The sequence below is a fragment of the Equus przewalskii genome, chromosome 5, assembly GCF_037783145.1.
Source record: "Equus przewalskii isolate Varuska chromosome 5, EquPr2, whole genome shotgun sequence".
NCBI lineage: Eukaryota > Metazoa > Chordata > Mammalia > Perissodactyla > Equidae > Equus > Equus przewalskii.
In genome coordinates, this window is record NC_091835.1 from 29,787,015 (window position 1) to 29,805,830 (window position 18,816).

At 42.0% G+C, this 18,816-nt stretch overlaps 2 protein-coding genes across 10 annotated transcripts in view; one reads left to right on the plus strand and one right to left on the minus strand.

Moving 5' to 3' along the window:
* Window positions 1-18,816, minus strand: part of CACNA1C (calcium voltage-gated channel subunit alpha1 C) — a 680,887-nt gene that overhangs the window by 633,711 nt on the left and 28,360 nt on the right. The gene's annotated exons all lie outside the window — the stretch shown is intronic.
* Window positions 14,091-18,816, plus strand: part of DCP1B (decapping mRNA 1B) — a 53,358-nt gene continuing 48,632 nt past the window's right edge. The window contains exon 1 of one of the 2 annotated variants that reach the window (XM_070620350.1): window positions 14,091-14,369. In XM_070620350.1, coding sequence (XP_070476451.1) covers window positions 14,220-14,369 — 150 coding nt within the window. In that variant the 5' untranslated portion in view covers window positions 14,091-14,219. The remainder of the gene's footprint in view (window positions 14,370-18,816) is intronic. The other variant, XM_070620351.1, reaches the window with a different exon arrangement.

Consider the following 18,816-nt stretch of genomic DNA (forward strand, 5'->3'; position numbering starts at 1 on the left):
GGTGTGTCCACAGCCGTGAACTTGGCCCTTCCTCACTCCTTTGCTTTTACCCCACTGCCTCTCAACACTCTACTTCCCCTCTCCTAGTAGTGGTGCAGGGCCAGCTTGTACCAGCTTATGAGAGAAGACTGTAAAATTTTCCGAAACTTTGTGAGCTGCTCATTAAACATAGCCAGTATTAAAATTAAATTATGTAAACTTACAATTAAATAAATTACATTAAAAACAAAGGGAAGAAACACTCAAGAACCCATCGCTTCCTAACTATTTTACCATTATCTTTGTTCTCAGAGTCATTTATGTCTCCTGTATCTGTGCGCTGGAAATGCCATACAGTGATGCGCCACTGCACATCTCTTCCCTGCTCCACATTCCACGATGTTCATGTTGCTCTTTGAAATCAAGTCATAGCGAGAGTATTTACAGCAGGGAAATCAGCAAATGCTACCCATCGGCCAGTGATGGGTTCTGTTACTTGTTCAGACCAGGGGTCTGCAAACTCTGGCCAGTGGCTTGTTTTAGCATGAGCCTTGAGCTAAGAATGGGTTTTATATTTGGAGTGTTGTGAAAAGTATTCAGAACGTCACGTTGGTAGAGACATTAATACTGCATTGTGTCAGTTTAGAAGCAACCAATGGTTTTCTAATTTGTTGTGCTCTGCCTTCCCACTAAGACGTGCGCCTCCAGCCAGGCTCTTCTTGCTGCCTTCTACCTCCTTACCAAGAATGATGAGTCTGCCCTTAGGACTCAGCTGACAACTGAATTTGATGGAGCACAGGCAAATGAATCCAATCATCTCACCACCAGAGTCATATTAGCTCCACAGACCCAACAACAATAAAAATATGTTTTGATTACTAGAAGCATTAGATAAGAGAAAAAAAACCAAACCTACATCACAATGCTAAGTGGATATTTGGCCATTATCCAGGTAATTGGATCCATGTAAGTAGCCAGACCATCCCTTCTCTGCACTCCCTCTGAAAAGTCTATTTGGAAGATTAATGGTCTACTTTGCCAAAATTAACTGGGTAATTACAAAATCTAACTGTGTTCTTTTATTTTTTAAGGGTGATAACTCATCTCTGTATCATTTGGAAATCCATAAAGGCTTGAGAGTTCTTGAAGGAGCTGCCCTCATTTAAAGACCAACCTAGTAAGCATCAACCGAATTCTTCAGATGTTTACCAAGAAGGCAGCCATTAGGTTTCAAAGCTGAAAACCAGCAGAAGCAAAACATTGTAGTTGCGCTGACTCCTGTCCTTGTCCCTTTGTGCCCAGGCTGATACCTGGCATCAGACACCCACCATCTCAGTCTAATCGAAGCTGGCGGCATCATCTCCTCCCCCTCACGGATTGCCCGTCTCTAGCCCTACCCATTTTCTACATTGCAGCCAGAACTGTCTTTCTGAAACTCAGATGTCTCTTCTCTCTTTGAAAATCTTCAATTGTACCCATTGCCTAGAGAATAAGCTCCAAATCCCAAAGTCTAAGCCAGGTCCGGAAGCCTCCCAAGCATCCAGCTCCAGTTTATCTTTCCAGAGTTACATCCTTAATGAGCAGAAAGCTTCAGCGGTTCCCACGCTTTGACATACATTAAAATCATGTGGGAGCTTTTAAAAATCCTGATGCCCAGGTCACATCCCATATCAGTTAAATCAGAATGCCTTGGGGTGAAGCCAGCATCTGGCACCTTAGATAATACCAAAACTATAGTCATATTTTGGCTACCCAGATTGCCTAAGGGGACTGAAAACTGTTCTGAGAACTTTTTTGTTTACAAGCATACTTTCATAATAAATCCATTGCACAATAATTCTCTTCGGTACATATCCTCCATTAAACTTTAGGCTCCTGGAAGGCAGGCTCTGCATTTAAGTTTTTTGTTATATTGATGTCTAGATAGTACTTGGAGCCTAATAGACACCCAACATATGTTTGTCAATTCAAAGAACAAATGAATAAACAAATAAATAAATGGAGTATGTCAAGCAGAAGCCTAAACCAGAGTGAAGATTAAGAGGATTTAAAAATAAGAAATATCTGGGGCCGGCCTCATGGCCAAGTGTTTAATTTCGTGCACTCCGCTTTGGCGACCCAGGGTTCACCAGTTCAGATCCTGGGCACAGACCTACACACTGCTCATCAAATCATGCTGTGGCAGCATCCCACATAGAAAAACTAGAATGACCTACAACTAGGATATACAACTATGTACTGGGGCTTTGGGGGGAAAAAAATGAGGAAGATTGGCAACAGATGTTAGCTCAGGGCCAATCTTCCTCACCGGAAAAATAAGAAATACTCTTCCTTATTTAAGAAACAAGACCATACATGTCTTTTTTTTTTAATAAAGGGAATCATTTTAAAGGATAGAGCACCCCAATTTCCACTGAATTGATCGCTGTAGGCCTTGATAAATGATCATGGTAGAGAGAGCATTGCCTGGAAATCTGGAGATCCAGGTCTAGTCCTGTTCTGCCATTATCAAACGATGACATCAGTAATTTGTTAAGTGCTCTTATTAAGTGTTTGATATGTTTCAGGTGCTTTACTCATATTTTCTTGTTTAATCCTCAACAACAATCCTACAAAGTAGGTATCATTAGTAACCCCATTTCATAGAGAAGGAAAGTGAGGTTTATATAGGTTAAGTAAGGTGCCCAAGTTCCCACACTAGCTGAGCCAGATTCAAATCCAGGAAGCTCAGCCTTCGTACAGAGGCTGCCAACCAGGCTGTCCCGTGGTTCTCCGTCCTGGCTGTGCTTAGAATCACTCTGAGGAGATTTACTAGGGCCCAATCTCAGAGTTTGATTAACCAGTCTGGGGGAGCCCTGGTCATTGGTACTTCTTTTTAAATGCCTTCCAACAATTCTAATATGTAGCCAGGGTTCAGAACTTCTGCTCTAGGCTCTCTCTACCCTAAGCTGATGTGGCCTCACAAAAGGACTCCTTTATCTTCGGTTTTTTCTACACAAAGAGGAGCTGAAACCACCTACCTCGGCGATAATTCGAGCTTTAATGCCTAGGAATTATCCCTGCCCCTCATCCACCCCTAACCTCAGACCTAGTCAAAGAGGGGTCTCCTGGAATCTCCATATGTGGACTCTGGCATTCTCTTTGATTTTTCAGCCCCCACTAAAGAGAAATTTTGGCTGTGATAAGTTAACACAATAACTTACTTTGTGAGATGCAGTGAAGGAAATAAAAGCTGTATAGCTCTCTGGGAAGAATAAGAAGGAAGAAACACAGCCCCTCAGTCCACCTTGTTAGCCTACTTGAGGATGATCTCGCCGCACCGGGGGAAGGGACAGAGAGTACAGGAATGTCCACTGACTGGTGAACTAGCCCTTTCATAGACCGACACGGTCTCTGCCTCAGAGTTGACAAGTGGGGAGACGCAGAGAATCCAGGCTGCCCTCCTTGAAAGGGAAACCCCAAGGAGGGGACAACAGCGGGCTGAGCAGGTGATGACTGGTAGTTCAAGTACGCACTATTCACATAGGTGAATACCTGGGCCAAGACTGGTGGCCTCCAAGGAGGAAGGGATTGCCCTTGGGAGGGTCTTACTTAGTCTGCTGTGCCCCGAGGCCAGAGAGGATCACGGTGGTTTTAGGATAATGCCTATGGCACTATTCAGACAAGTCTCTAGCTCCTCTCTAAGGCCAAAAGTTCAAACTACCCAAGAAAAGTCTTAGGGCCTAAGAATGACCAGGGCCCAGCCTCTAACTCTTAGGGCCATTCCACCCTGTCTGGGCACAAAGATGTACAATGCCTTCATTTTGTTATACTTGGCAATTCATCTAAAGAAGCAGAAGCCTCTCCTGGGCCTCTGCCATGTGCTCCCACAGCATCCCTGACTTTTCACACAGCACCGCCCCCGCTTCATTCTATTTCCCCGTTCACGTGGCTGGTTCCCCAGTTAGACTCTAAACTCCAGGAGGGCATGGCATGCCTGTCTTGTTCACTGCAGCGTTCTCAGCTCCTGGCCCAGGGCCTGTCCCATTACAAGAGCTTAATAAATATTCATTGAGTAAACCAATGATTAAACGTAAGGGTTATCTGACAAACACACACAGCAATACTTGCTGCCTACTTCACGGCGAAGTGGTGAGACAGGAGATGCTCTACTTGTCATCAGAGCTCTGCCAGCTTAGACTAATCATGACTTATTTGGGTTAAATAAAGATGTTTGCTTTCCTGACAGTTTCTTGTTTTCTTATAAAGCCCATATAATACTTAATAAGAGCGAACAAAACCAAACAACGGCTTCAGTGTTTGGGGTTCTTCAAAAACTTATTAACACTAAAGGCCTTCCAAGCAGCAGCCCTGCGTCCACGGGAGACCGCTGCTCCTGGGAGAATCCGGACAGCAGTGCAGGGCGAAGCTCTGGAGACGGCTGCCATCACCGACAGGAAATGGAGGAAACACCGTGCCCTTTAATCTTCAAATTACCTCAAGGAAAACAGAATGCAACGCTGTCAGCAGGCTGTATCCACATCGGAAGCAGAGCCTTCTTCGGACACTGAGACCCTGATTTCAAGTCCTCATATTTTATGATTACATCAAAACACTTAAGTATTTCAAAGAGCTCTTTCAGCAATACTCACAGCAGTCACAAAAGTAAATGTTATTATCCCCTTATTATAGATAAGGAAAACTGCTCTGGTTTCTACATGATTTCTTCTATAATCGCAATCCAGAAATGGATGAAAACCCAAGGATGCTGCCCCGCAATGTGAAGGCTAGTCCCACGGCCAGCCTGCCTCACCTGCAAGGGCAGTCAAAACAGACCCTGAGGACACCCGGGGCTCCTGCAGCACATGAGAGCGTAGATTTGTATTTGTGTTTGTTGCATTGTGCTCCCTGTCCCAAGATTCCCAAGGACATCACAGAAATAAATCAGGGGCCTGGCAATGGCGATAATGTGAGAAATTAAGAATCACAACCATTAGTAAACTAAAACATGGGGAGCAGTAATTCTGTACTTGCATCAGTATATTTTTTATTGTATACAAAGTGCCTTTATAAATGATAAAGTACTAATTTTTGTTTTGGAAGTGAATGCGACTCTCTTGTCCAGGATATAAATCTCGCTGTTATCAAGAGCAATGGTCAATGAGTAAACATTCATAGAATCCTATCTTTGTTCCAGGCACTTTCCGTTCTAAGCGCTTCACGTGCATTATATTATTTAGTTCTCACAACAATCTTAAGAGGTCGGCATTATTATTGCCCTTATTTCATAGATGGAGAGCTTTACAGAATCCCCAAAGGCTGCACAGCTGGGGGAGATGGGGCCAAGACTTAGACCGAGGTCTCTGCCTCCAAAGCTCATGCTCTTAATCATTACACTATATTGTCCCCCCTAAGAAAGGCATTACACCACTATGACTAGATTAAATTCTCTTTAGTTTAGGGAAATTGAAGGAATCCCAAATCCCAGGAAAATCAGTCAGCTAAAGTTACTCAGAAATATTTCTAATCATTGAGGTGTTCCCTAAGCACTAGGCTAAAGACACCAGTGACTTAAATGACGCTAAAGAAGTACAGGTCAAATCCAATTACAGTGGATCTCAAGGGAGCATCGAAGCTCTCCCTGTGTCCTGGAACTTATTATATTCAACATTGCCTTCTCCAACTACCAGAGGACTCACTGAGCCTCCCTCCCTTTCTGCAGATTCTGGTACTTGCCTATACATCACAATTTAACCCTTATTTATAGATTATCTTTTGTTGTTCACCATTTTTCATGTATGCTAATCATCTCCTCGACTAAATTTTAAATTCCTTGAGAATAGAAACTAGGCTTCATACTTTGTCATCCTTTCCAATCTATTGTGCGCTTACAATGTACACAAACTGGGTGCCTACTGAGCATGTAGAAGGTCTTCAATATAAGCTATTTCTTGACTTGAGAGCCAATCTTCCTCACCAAAAAACTAAGAATAAATTTTTAAAAAATCACAAAGGGAAGGAAAAAAACTCACGAAGTGAAGAGCTGACATGGTAAGTTGTAAAAATAAGAAGTAATTAGAAAATTCTTCAAATGCATTCCACGCAGAAGTCCCTGGTGCTTTTTCCACACTGCTTCTTATGGACTGCCATGTAAATCATCACAGACGATTTGAAGTATGCATTCTACCTGCATTAAAAATCTGCAGAGAGAGCTGATCATCCTTGGTAGGAGGTCACATAAAGGATGTCAAGGATAAACATTCCTTCCTCCCAAAGCGACTTTCAAGAACAAGAAAACTCAACAAATGAAAGAAGAAAAACCTTTCTCTTTCCTGATCAAGGCATTCAGCGCTCAGTTTTGATATAACATTGGAAAGTTCTTAACGGGCTGCTACCTTGACCTAATTTCAATGTGCATTAAACAGATTATTCATTACTGTTTCTGGGCTTGTCTACCTGTTTGTAAAGTGAGCCACATTTGACATGAACAGAGGTGGTTTAATAGAGAACCACAGAATTTAAAGTTGGGAAGCACCCTTCTAATTCAACCTCTTTATTCCACAGAGAAGTGAAGTGACTTGCCTAGAACTGCGGACTCTCTACTCAAATCAAATAATCGTAAGGCCATCCCTCCATGACCTAAGCGCTACTACGATGAACCAGCCAGGACCGCACACAGCAGTTAATGTGAGAGGCAGCTCCGATTCACAGTTCCAAGAGACAAGCCACTAACAACCCCCCACACCCCTGCTCTGCCCCGGGACAAACTCCTTTCTGTGAAATTAGCCACATTAGATAACAGCTTCTTCAGTTACATGACGCAGAGCTGCCTGTGTTTTCAGAGATAAGGCAGACGGTGTCTACGGTGTCTACACAACTTGCATTGCCCCTCCCATGGTGCACTCGTGAAAAGGGAGATTTGTATTCTGCCGTCTCAACTTGCCCTTTCCCCATCTTGCTCTCCCTCTTAGTAATCAGGTGCTGATGGCTCTGGCCAAGAGGTATGAGCATTAGTTACACAGTCAGGTATTTGCATTGTAAGCTTACTATCTCTTCACGTGACATGAAAGGCTCTTCCTCCTGTCTCAGCGTGTTCTGGGCATTGGGAAGCAACTGAAAAGATGTAACTGTAGGGGTCCTCTAGGCCCACTGATCTTTCACCTGACCCCCGACAATGACAGTAAAATGAGTAGATTTTATGGGACTGGCAGAGAGAGGCAAAGAGAGATCAAAAGAGAAGGTGCAGGGGCCGGCCCGGTGGCGCAGCGGTTAAGTTCGCACGTGCCCCTTCAGTGGCCCAGGGTTCGGCGGTTCGGATCCCAGGTGCGGACACAGCACCGCTTGGCAAGCCATGCTGTGCGTCCCACATATAAAGTGGAGGAAGATGGGCATGGATGTTAGCTCAGGGCCAGGCTTCCTCAGCAAAAAGAGGAGGATTGATGGCAGATGTTAGTTCAGGACTAATCTTCCTCAAAAAACAAAACGAAACAAAACAAAAAAGAGAATGTGTATGGATGGTCTCCCATTCCAAAGAGCTCTGATGACCCCAGGCCCTCTCCAGATCAGGTTAGCTGAGGGTTAGTCTAGGCAGCTGCTGGGCCCAGACTGGAGAAGTCCTGACCCTTTTTATGAGCTCTAGCCAAGGCCCCCCTAACAGGCCTCTCTAACAGGCCTCTTCCTTCCCACGTCTGTCCCTTCTCATTTGGTTACAAGTCTCTCTGACAATTGTTTCAAATCTTAAGATTTTATTTTATTATTTTTTTAAGATTTTATTTTATTTTATTTTTGTTTTTCCTTCTCTTCCCCAAAGCCCCCGAGTACACAGTTGCGTATTTTTAGCTGTGGGTCCTTCCAGTTGTGGCTTTTGGGACACCGCCACAGCATGGCCTGACGAGCGGTGCCGAGTCCGCACCCAGGATCCGAACCAGCGAAACCCTGGGCCACCGAAGTGGAGCGTGCGAACTTAACCACTGGGCCATGGGGCTGGCCCCAGATTGTTTCAAATCTTAACCCCTTTGCAATCTTGGGGAACACAGAGCTATATCTCCTATATTATTTCTTCCTCTGTCTGTGAAGTCTCTGATACATATGTTTTAGCTCGCATTCTCTATCTTATAAGAATCTTGGGAACAAACTGCCTTGGGAATTACTGTGTTCCTTGTCACTTATGCAGAACTTTGTTGACACGATCTGAGCATCGGCTAGATAACTGGACAAGAATGATCCCTTCTGGGTTTCTATTAGAAATAATAATAATGATGATAATTATAATGATAGCTTTTCCCATTTGCAGAACATTTTACAGATTGCAAATCTTTTTCAGGTACATTTTCTCACTTGATCTCATTTATCCCATGATATTGGTAGGGCAAATATTATGATCACCAAGTTACAAATGAGGTCACTCATTGAAGGTCACATAGATAAAAGGAGGTTAAACTAGTTTCCCTTTCCAAAGGGTGCCCTTTCCACTGTGCTCTGTTGCTTAAAACAGAAATGAACCATGCATTGAAAACAACTGATAACACATGGCTTCAAACTGTTTTCCTCCACTGGGAGAAAGAGGGCATTCATTTTTCACTCTGTCATCCCTTAGTACAAAATTCCTAGCAAAAAGGGCAATTCGTACAGGCAGCATGAGCAGCACATCAGAGGCTGTTTAGGTCGTTTTAGAGTCACAGCCTCTTAGGGGGCATCCTGGAAGCTCCTTTTTCCCCTCCATTCCAATACATTCTGCTCCAGGTTCAGTGCAAATTTTGAGGTTATTTACACAATAAAGACAAGACCACTAATGAACTGTGTATTTATGTTTCTGGATTATTACGCCATAAAAAGTTGGTTTATATTTGTATACAAACATCCATATATGGCTACAGAACCAAACATTTTTCAGTTATAGCCCTATTTTCAAAAAATTTAAACATCCTATGTTCTTACAATTACCTTGATTGATTAGGTGCTGAATTTTATCTCAGTCATTGCAATGTTAGAAAAATCCCAGACCCAGACGTTATTTTTATCATACTGAAATTTGTTTTAAATTGTGGTATACAACTTTATAACACCAAGTGTTAGCACGTATTTAATCTCATAATGACAATTATAAAATAATCATGAAACCCAAGTCACCAATATTTGAGGCTTCTGAAAACACATGGGAGTATACCAGCACTGTGGAACCCGATGGAAGCTGAAGTTATATGGATTAAAAAAGAATCTGCCTGTTTAAAATGATCTTTTACATATATAGAGCCTGCAACTTAGTATATTTGGACAAGTGATAATGACCTGGTTTTACAAACACAGACTGCTCAGGTAGAAAGTAGGCAGAAGTCTGGCTTCATCCTAGAAGGACAGAGCTTTAAAAATTGGGGAAAACAGAATTTAAAAAAGAGAACAACTCTGTGGACCAAGGAGATGAACAAAATAGCAATGCTGAAGTCATTACGACATTGTCTACCTTTTTTTTGTGCGTGATTTCTCATCTTCAATGTTTTTTCCCTTTTTCTTTCTTTTTTTGTTCTCTCTACAATAGGGAAGTTAAAGAACCGCCTTTCCATGTTTTCCTGTCTGCCTTTGGATGCGAACTCTGAAAGATCAGGACTTGGGACTGTATACTCTCTTACCTCAACTTGTATTTCAGTATGCTGTGAATCAAGGGCTCTCAGAAAAAAGACATTTAGTGAGTAAATTCAACTAACTCAGGGTTTAGTCCAGTAGAATAAGCACTTACTACTAAATCTCTACTCAGCACAAGGCATCGAAGCCCTAAGGAGACAACCAGGTGAAAAGCAAGTATATAAAAAAATAAACCATTATGAAACTTACTATTTCCCCCTTTTTGCTTATCTGTCAAGAAACTCAAAGCTAACTTTGTTGTCAATTGCAATAACTGTTTTCAGCCCAGATTTTCTGTAATAATTCTGTTCTAATACAGTGACTAATTTTTTGTCCTTTTTAGAAGTGGGAAAACTATATGTAACCAACTAAATAATTAAATAAATGGCTATAATTTGAGATAAAGTGAGTTAAAGTATGACGAGAAAAACAGCAAGGGTGCACCGAGAGGTCCTGGGAAGGAAGGATTCTGGAGAGGGAGGCGGGAGGTGAGCTTTCTGGGAAAAGGTCATTCCAGGCTCGGGGGACAAATGGGCAAAGGAATAGAGAGGGGAATGTGTCGGATATTTGGAAGAAAACAGTTCAGTTACAGGAAGGTGGAAACAGGACATGGGTCATTTTTCTCCATTAATTCTTGAAAACAAACAGATCCTTCTTTACTAAAAATCATAATGGTGTGTTGTCCACGTGTGTGAATCTACCAATAAGCAAGATAATAGTATGTTCATCTTACTCATTCATGAGATCAGCGACTTGGGATGACGTGATCCTGTAATCTCAGCACAGACACAACAAACAACAATAAATGGTGAAGAATGAGTGAACGAATTTCATTCAGTGGACACTAAATAAATACTTTATGATTGTGGTCGTATAGGTCACTCAGGCTATCGGGCATGTTTGCTGTATGAATATTTAAGACACCATAATGGCCCTTGTATTGCCTGCTTTGTCTATTGAGCTGAAAGTAATTTGGGGGCCAGGATTTACCCTTTACACCTTAAAGGTGGAAAAATTGAAAAATTAAGAGGAAAATGATCTTGTGTAAGGATTACAGAACTTAAAGGCAGAGCTGGAGAAAAGGAAAGAAATGTCTCATCATATGTGCAAGGCAAATGCAAAGCAGACTCTGTCGGTTCATGCCGAATAATCAAAATTAGCAGAGCTAATCAAGTGAGAGTGCCAGACTCGTTATAAAGGAAAATCTATAGTTTTTCCACCTGTGTAGGGAAAAACCCAGTTCTTCCCTATTACGAGTTTCTTCCCCATGTGTCTCCTTTACTACTCACACAGAACTCTTCATTTCTGAAACTTCTGGTCACCAAATATGTGGAGGTTTTTCCCCACAACAAGCAGTTCTCTGTGACACCAGCTGTCCTACAGTTCAACTCAATTCTGACACTATGTACAGGAGATAGCATCAGATCCCACAGGTTAAGGGCTCAGTCCCACAGACTGCCCCCGCCCCCCAACACACACACACTTCAGACACCGGTCACAAGCCCAGGTTATCACTTGTGCTCCTCACCAACAGGCTGTATATCAGAAGTTCCAAAGACCCCTTCCCTGGGTTCGATTAATTTGCTGGAGCAGCTCATGGAACTTGGGGAAACACTTACTTAGACTTACTAGTTTATCAAAGGATACAGTAAAGGATACAGATGAACAGCCAGATGAAGAGATACACAGGGCGAGGTCTGGGAGGGTCCCACACCAGGAGACCCTGTCTCGTGGAGTAGGTGTGCTCCACCCTCCTGGTGTGTGGATGTGTTCACCAGCCTGGAAGCTTCCCAAACCCCCCCATACTATTGGGATTTTATGGAGGTTTCCTCACATAGCCATGATCAATTGTTAACTCCATTTCCAGCCCCTCTCCCCTCTCTGGAGGATGAGGGGATGGAACTGAAAATGCCAAGCTTCTAATCACGGCTTGGTCTTTTGGTGACCAGCCCCCATCCAGAAGTCATCCAGGAGCCCACCCAGAGTGCCTCATTAGAACAAAAGATGCTCCCAGTGCTCTTATTACTAAGGAATTTACAAGGGTTTTAGGGGCCCTGTGTCAGAGACAGGTCAGAGACAAACATTAGAACAAGAGATGCTCCTACTGTTCTTATCACTTAGGAACTTAAAGGGGTTTAGGAGCTTTGTGCTAGGAACTGGGGGCAGAGACCTATATACATATATATATATTTTTTCTATTATCTCACACTAGTTTATCACAAAATTCTCCTTGCCCATATGACAAATTAAGCTTCTTTTTAGTACTATGTGATCAAGAGGAAGGAGAGTGCAGTAATACTGGAGACAAGCTGGTGGACTAACATGGGCATCTGTCTAGTCGGCTTTACATGGTTGCTCAGCTGCTGTAGTCCTACGATTTTCAAACTGCAAGTCACAATCTATTAGATGGTCATGAAATCAACTAAGAAGTCACAATTAGTGTTTTTTTAAATGACATATGTAAATATATGTTTATCTGTCTATCTATATCACTTAACTAATATTGTTTTCATGAAACTTTTGTTCTAGTTAATATCAGATATAAATATATAATGTATATTCTGGGCCAGATTGCAAGTGAGCCGCAGCCCCAGTCAAAAAAATTTGAAAGCCACTGCTGTACTCATCCCCACTGTGAAGTCAGGCTTGGTGTCAGTGGGACTGAACATCCAAAATGGAGCTTAACCAAGCAGTTTAAAAAAAATTAAAACTGACTACAAAGATTCTATTGCAATTTATTTAGGTAACTGCTTCAAGAGGCTACCTGTGCCATATCTATGATATTTCTATATCTAATATGGTAAGAGTTCATGAATGTGGGTATTTCTGCACAATTGTTCTAATATTCAATAAAAAATAAATGGTTTGGGTCAATGGTTCTCAACTTTTTCATTTCAAGACCCTTTTACACCATGAAAGATTCTTGAGGACTCCCTAAAAGAGCTGTTATTTGAGTTTTATCTATCTATATTCACCATACTGGAGACTAAAACTGATAACTTTAAAGAATATTCATTCATTTAAAAATAACAACATAAAGCAATTCAATGTAAATATAAATAACATATTTTATGTAAAATATATTTTTTCCAAAACAAAAAAGTTTAGTGAGAAATTGGCATTAGTTTACATTTTTGCAAATCACTTTTTAGTGTCTGGCTTAGTAGAAGACAACTACATTCTCATAACTATAATCTATCGCTACATTTGTTTTGTTTGAATTTTATGAAGAAACTCTGGCCTCAAAAGATATGTAGTTGGAAAAGGGATGGATATTTTAATAGTTTTTTCAGATAGTTGTGGATATTCTTCTTTGATAATACATCAAAACTTGATAAGTAGTAGTTTCTCAAAGGTTAGTTGCAATGTGCTATCTGAAACCCTGTCCCTTAACTTTTCATATTCTGCTACGTTAAAATCCATTAGTCCTTGAATGAATCTTTGCCCATGCATGATTATGTAACATCAGAAATTGGTCATTTGGAAACTATTGGGTCACTGATTAAGCAGATCTTTCAAATGTTGACACTTTTCATTATGCAATTATTTTTTAAAAATCATACTCATTAATATTACAATTGATCTCATCAGAAAAGACTAAGTATAGAGAAGCTGTCAAACTCATGGCAGTGGATGGATATATGTTTTCTAAACTTCTAATTCCCGTCTGAAATCTCACAACTTATCATTGGCAACAATAATTGTCCTTTGTTTTCCTGGAAGTAATAGGTACACATTATTTTCGGAAAAATGTCTGTCAAATAGCTGTCTAAATAACTATAGTTTGTCCATCTTCCTTCAAGTAAAAACAGTGTTCCATGAAAATAAAAATAAAAACCCTAGTTTGGCTAGCAACCCAAGCACGGAAGGGTTTTCCTGGAGACAAATATGGCATTTAGGTATTTAGCACGCATGCTTTATGCATACTTTCTGTTTTTTCACACAGAATTTTGAAAGTGTGCCGAGGGTTGAACTTTAACAAAATTAATTAATTGTTACTGCTTTATCATGAATACTCTCAAGTGACGCTGGCCCCTGCCTTGGTTCATGCTGAAACACCTACGCTTTTACCCCACCACTGTTTTTGCATTATTGGTGCAAAGGTCGACACAGTGAAAGAGGCAAATAAGTCTTAGCATCGTCACGAAAATGGTTTTGACCTGGCAGACCCCCTGAAAGGGTCTCAGGAACCCCCAGGGGTTCGAGCACCACACTTTGAGAACCGCTGGGCGTTAGTGCATACAGAAATAACAGTTCTCTCTCTTCAGTTATTAATGTTTGAGGCTTATTTATTATTACGGGTTTGATCACGGAGCGCCAAAACAAAGACGTGCCAAGGCGTAGAATACATCCAATCGCACGTGCAGCTCAAACACTCACACGGGAAGGCAGAAGCTCCTGGGGGAAAAGGGACGCGGACCGCAAGCCTGGGCTTTTGGTTGCCAGTGGCAACGATCGTCGGCTGGAGGGAGCGCGGCCACCGATTAGTACTGTCTTGCGCCCGCCGCGGGACGAGAGGGCGGGGCAGGGCTGGAGGAGGGAGTCCCGCGACTGTTTTCCCGCGGCGAGGGGGCTCGCTCGTTCTGCGATCAATTGAGAGTGGCTGCCGAGCGCCCTGTGTTGCTGTCGGGGAGGGAGGGAAGATGGCGGCTGTGGCGGCGGGCGGCCTGGTGGGGAAGGGGCGCGACATCAGCCTAGCGGCCCTGCAGCGCCACGACCCCTATATCAACCGCATCGTGGACGTGGCCAGCCAGGTGGCTCTGTACACTTTCGGCCATCGGGCTAACGAGTGGGTGCGTGCGGATGCGACGGGCCGCGCAGGCGGCGCAGGGCGGGGCGGGGGTCGTCCGACTCGGGCCTGGAGAGCCCGGCCAGGGGAGGGGGCGCCGGCGGCCTGGCGGCGGACGGAGGCCGAGTTGCGGAATTGGACCCCGGGGCCGAGGTTTGGGGGAGAGGGAGGCCGACCTGGGAACCCGCCTGAAGTTGGGGAAAGACTTTAAATATTCAAGAGCCCCGCGTTGGGAGAGCGGCCCGATCGGGGCGGGACGCGGGGAGCGGGGCCGCGGCGCTGACGGGCTCGGCGGGGCGGCCGGAGGACGGCGGTTCTGCTCTGCACCGTCAGTCCTACACGGGACGGAGAGACAGCCGCCCTCGAAAGAGGGGAAGCTGGAGTTTGAGCTCAGGGACACACCAAGAAAGAGCAAACGTCGGGAAAGGAAACCCTGGGTCTCACGCTCAGAAGGAGCCTGACGCTCTTTGGAAAGATGATTACACCGCAGCCCACCGAGACCAAAATAAGTTTGATATTTGAGTCCATTTGGGAGCCGAGTTACTTTAGTGCTCCTCTCAAAGCAGAAGGCCAATAAATAGCAGTGGAATGAAATTTAATTTTCCTCACAGTTAGAATCGGCTAGGAGCATTAAGACGCTAGAGTCCTATTGCAGGAATTGCTACTTGCGATTTTGTGACCCTCCCACTTGAATGTAGAAAGATGTAATTTTTTTCTCTTTTCCTCGTAGTGATTTTTGCCCCAGATAATATTAATCTATCTTTTGTGTAAACATTTATCCGTTATTTTTTAATGAGTTACAAAACAGTATAAAGAACTGGGCCTGAATGAATGGATTTAAGATTATTTTTTAGTGTATTCTCCCAAATAGTCACAAACATCAAAATTTAAGCAAGGAAAACATCCATATTGAACACATTTATATATTTTTTAACACCTACATTCAATTATATGGTCTGCTTATCCCCCGTATAGATCTTAAGCAATTTGTAATTAAAAATTCACCTGAAAATCTTTAGCAAAAATAAAAAAATAAAGAAGTAGGTCCTAAAAAGGGGGAGAGAACAGTTTTGCTCTAAGTTCTTAACTGAGGAAATTTACTGAAAAGGGGTGAGGAATTCCAGTTTGCTCTCCTGTGGCCAAGCAAGAAAGGGAAGGGGGGGCTCTTTAATGTTCGTTGTTCTGTAATAGGAAGTATACCTGTTGATAAGAAAAGAGGTTATTTCCCCCTGGTTTTCAGGGGAGTTTGTCACCTGAGTCTTTATGAACGACTTTGAGCAATATAGTGGACAATTTTCACTGGCAATTTAGGAAAAATACAAAGGTATTCTACATATGGCTATTATACTGCTCTATAGAAAAATGCCAAAGGCATGATGTCATAATTTTGTCAAGGTAATTCTGTAGTAGATAAGGATCAGGAATGTGTAGTTCTGTAAACTGATGACAGTAGGATTAGAGTCTGGAGAATCCTGAGAAATTGTTAACATGTAGAGGAGAGCATTCCTCTTGAATAACAGTTGCTTCCCATAGGCTTTTGACAGGAAGCGTGTGATAGATACATGTTAAAATAGTTACCAAGGTTTATTAGATACCCAGTGAAGCCCTTCCACCAAAGCCTCATCAAAAGACAGAAGTGCCACAATGCATTGTTTACAGGAGTTATGTTTTCCTGCTTCCTGGACTTGTTGCCTTCAGACAGGGCATCATTCATGCACTAAACGGTCATTCTTTCAAAGTACTAGTCTTCAAGGCTTTGGTATCCAGAAAACAGAGAGAGACCTAGTTGCAGTTGCTGGAGGTAAACAAATTGTCACCACCAACTCCACTTGCCATCACTCAGGGCCTCTGAGGAGCCTTTTGAACGTAAACCTAATAAAAGTGTAAAGAACAGTCTGGAGAGTGGAGGAGAAAGTATTTGCAAGAAGGTGCGTGGGATGTAAAGGCATTAGGGCTGTAAAGAATTCTTATTACGCTGCAAATAGATGAAGAATGACTTCAGGCATCAGAGCAGGAGGAGTTAGAAATGAAGCGGGGTAGAAAATGAGCTACTTTAAGAAAGGATTGAGGAGTATTGCCTCATGACGGGGATAGGAATTTTAGAGCTAGACCTGTTTCCCGTTACCAGGAGAGACCACTGCCCCCAAAGTAACTATGTGTCAATTAGAGAATATACCGTGGTGGTGGTTTCACCTCTCAGTCCTTACAGCAGTGGTTCTTAACTGGAGTTGATTTTGCAACATTTGGCAGTATCGAGAAAATTTTTGGTTGTCACACAGAGAGGGAGCTTGTTCCTGCCACCTGGATGGTAGAGGCTGGGCATGCCGAATGTCCTACAATGCACAGGGCAGACCTCTATGACAAAGAGTTATCCAGCCCCAAACGTTGAAGATGCTGAGCTTGAGAAACCTTGCCTTAGAGTAACAAGTGTCCTGTTGTTCCTAGCTAGTAGTTTTCTGTGCATCAGAATCACTTGGAGTTTTAAAAAGTGTGACCCACCAAAATAAAAATCTCTGGATATGAGGCGCAGGCATCTGATGTTTGTTGAAAGCTTCATAAGCGACTCAGATGCTACATGCATGACTGAGAGACAGATTTCGAAGGATAAACGACCTGGTTTTTTGTTATGTTAACATAGAATAATCAGTGAGATATAAATTGCTTTCAGTTGTTTCAAAAGTGTCAAATTGTGTGCTGAGTCCCAATAATTTGCAAACTAGCACTATTTTATATTCTACTTTATTTTAATTTTGAGCTAAATTTTTTAGCACTTGTTCTATTTCGTAAGAGGATAACATTAAATCATTAAATTATATTTTTAAAATTTAAGCTAAAATCCCCTAGAACTGAGAAAAGTCCTTACTTGGATGACCTAATAAAATCTTGTTTTAGCTAATTCCCATACCCCTAACCCTGGGCTTTGCCCAGAAGTAAAAAAAAATTGAGTTACCCTTGGATAACTGTGGAGGGACCAGGAAAATGCATGAATTTGAGCAAACAGCTCAAATTTCTGGTCTCTTATGTCTGAAGCACAGCCGTAATGGACCCGAAATTTACATTTCCAAAGCCCCTTTTATCCAGGTGTCATAGAGCACTTAAAAATGTTTGTCATCAAAAGATCTGAGTGGTGTAGGCTGGTTCTCTCTCTTCAGGGGAGAAGCTGAGATGTAGAGTAATAAACTAGCCCAGGATGACCTGGCAAGAATCCCGCTCCAGGTCCAATGTTGGAATCGCTGAAATATAACTCCGTTCCGTGAACAAACTCATGATTTTTGTGTGTAATGCTATATAAAAATCTCAGTTTTAAGAATTGTTTGTTATGATTTAGAGACTAAGGAGAAGCATGCTTTTTGCATTTCTGATTCTGGGTTTTTCAAAACTGAAATGGGCAAAGTCTTTTTTTTTCCTTAAAGAAAAGGTGATTTCTGTTACTACTTCATCAAGGAAGAAAGGAAACAGTCAAAAGCTATTAGTTTTACGTGTGCTGCTAGAAGTAAATATCCCGATTTGAATCTTTAAGTTGAAACAGTCCAAGGTCAGATACTGGAAGACAGGAAGGTGTTGTGGGTTTGTAGCAAGTGATCCGACAGTGCATTTAGGTTCTAAGACCTAGTTCCATCACCTGTATCTTGGCTTCAGTTTCCTATCAATGTAATAGATAATACCAAATATTTAATTTGTACAAGTTTATACTTAAAGGCTCTATGGGCTAGTATACACTTGGCAACTGTACCAGTTAGACTTTAGGGATGCCTACAAATTCTTAGACTGTTTGGGTAGCGTTTATTGTACTGTAGTGGCCATTTTCTCAATGATTAAGATTGTGATGGTTTAAGTAATTCCTAGTGTTTAAAGTGCACCCACGATACAGATTTCTCAGCAGATAGGAATTGACGCTGTTTGTTTACAAAGAAGGATAATGTTTCTGTATAGTTTTGCGCTTTGATTCAGGGTATTTTTCAAAGCACAGTGGCAAATGGGCCACATTTGAGAAATAAGGATGCTTTTCATAGTACATTGAACTGATTTATACAAACTTCATAGTGTATCCAGTTTAAGGATGAACTCTGACTTTCTTAGCAATGTTATATATTAGAGAAAAGACTGGCTAAAATTGTCTTAACTGATAAATTCTTTATTTCTAATTACATATTGTATAATATGAAGATTAAAAAATCTTGTTACTGATTTACTCTTAATAGCTATTTGCTTCTAAAAAACAGTATTTGGTGATGTTTAATTTAATTTGGGGTTTAGTGGATTTTGTGTCCACGACTCCTAATGTAGTTCTCTGGGCAGAGCATAGGTTATTGAACCAGGGCAAGAGTTCTCACATAGCAGAATCACCTGGTTGTCTTAATAAAAAAGAGGTTGCTGCCTGCCCCCTCCACCCCCGAGTTTCTGATTCACTAGTTCTGGGGAGAGGCCCATGAGTGTACATTTCTAACAAG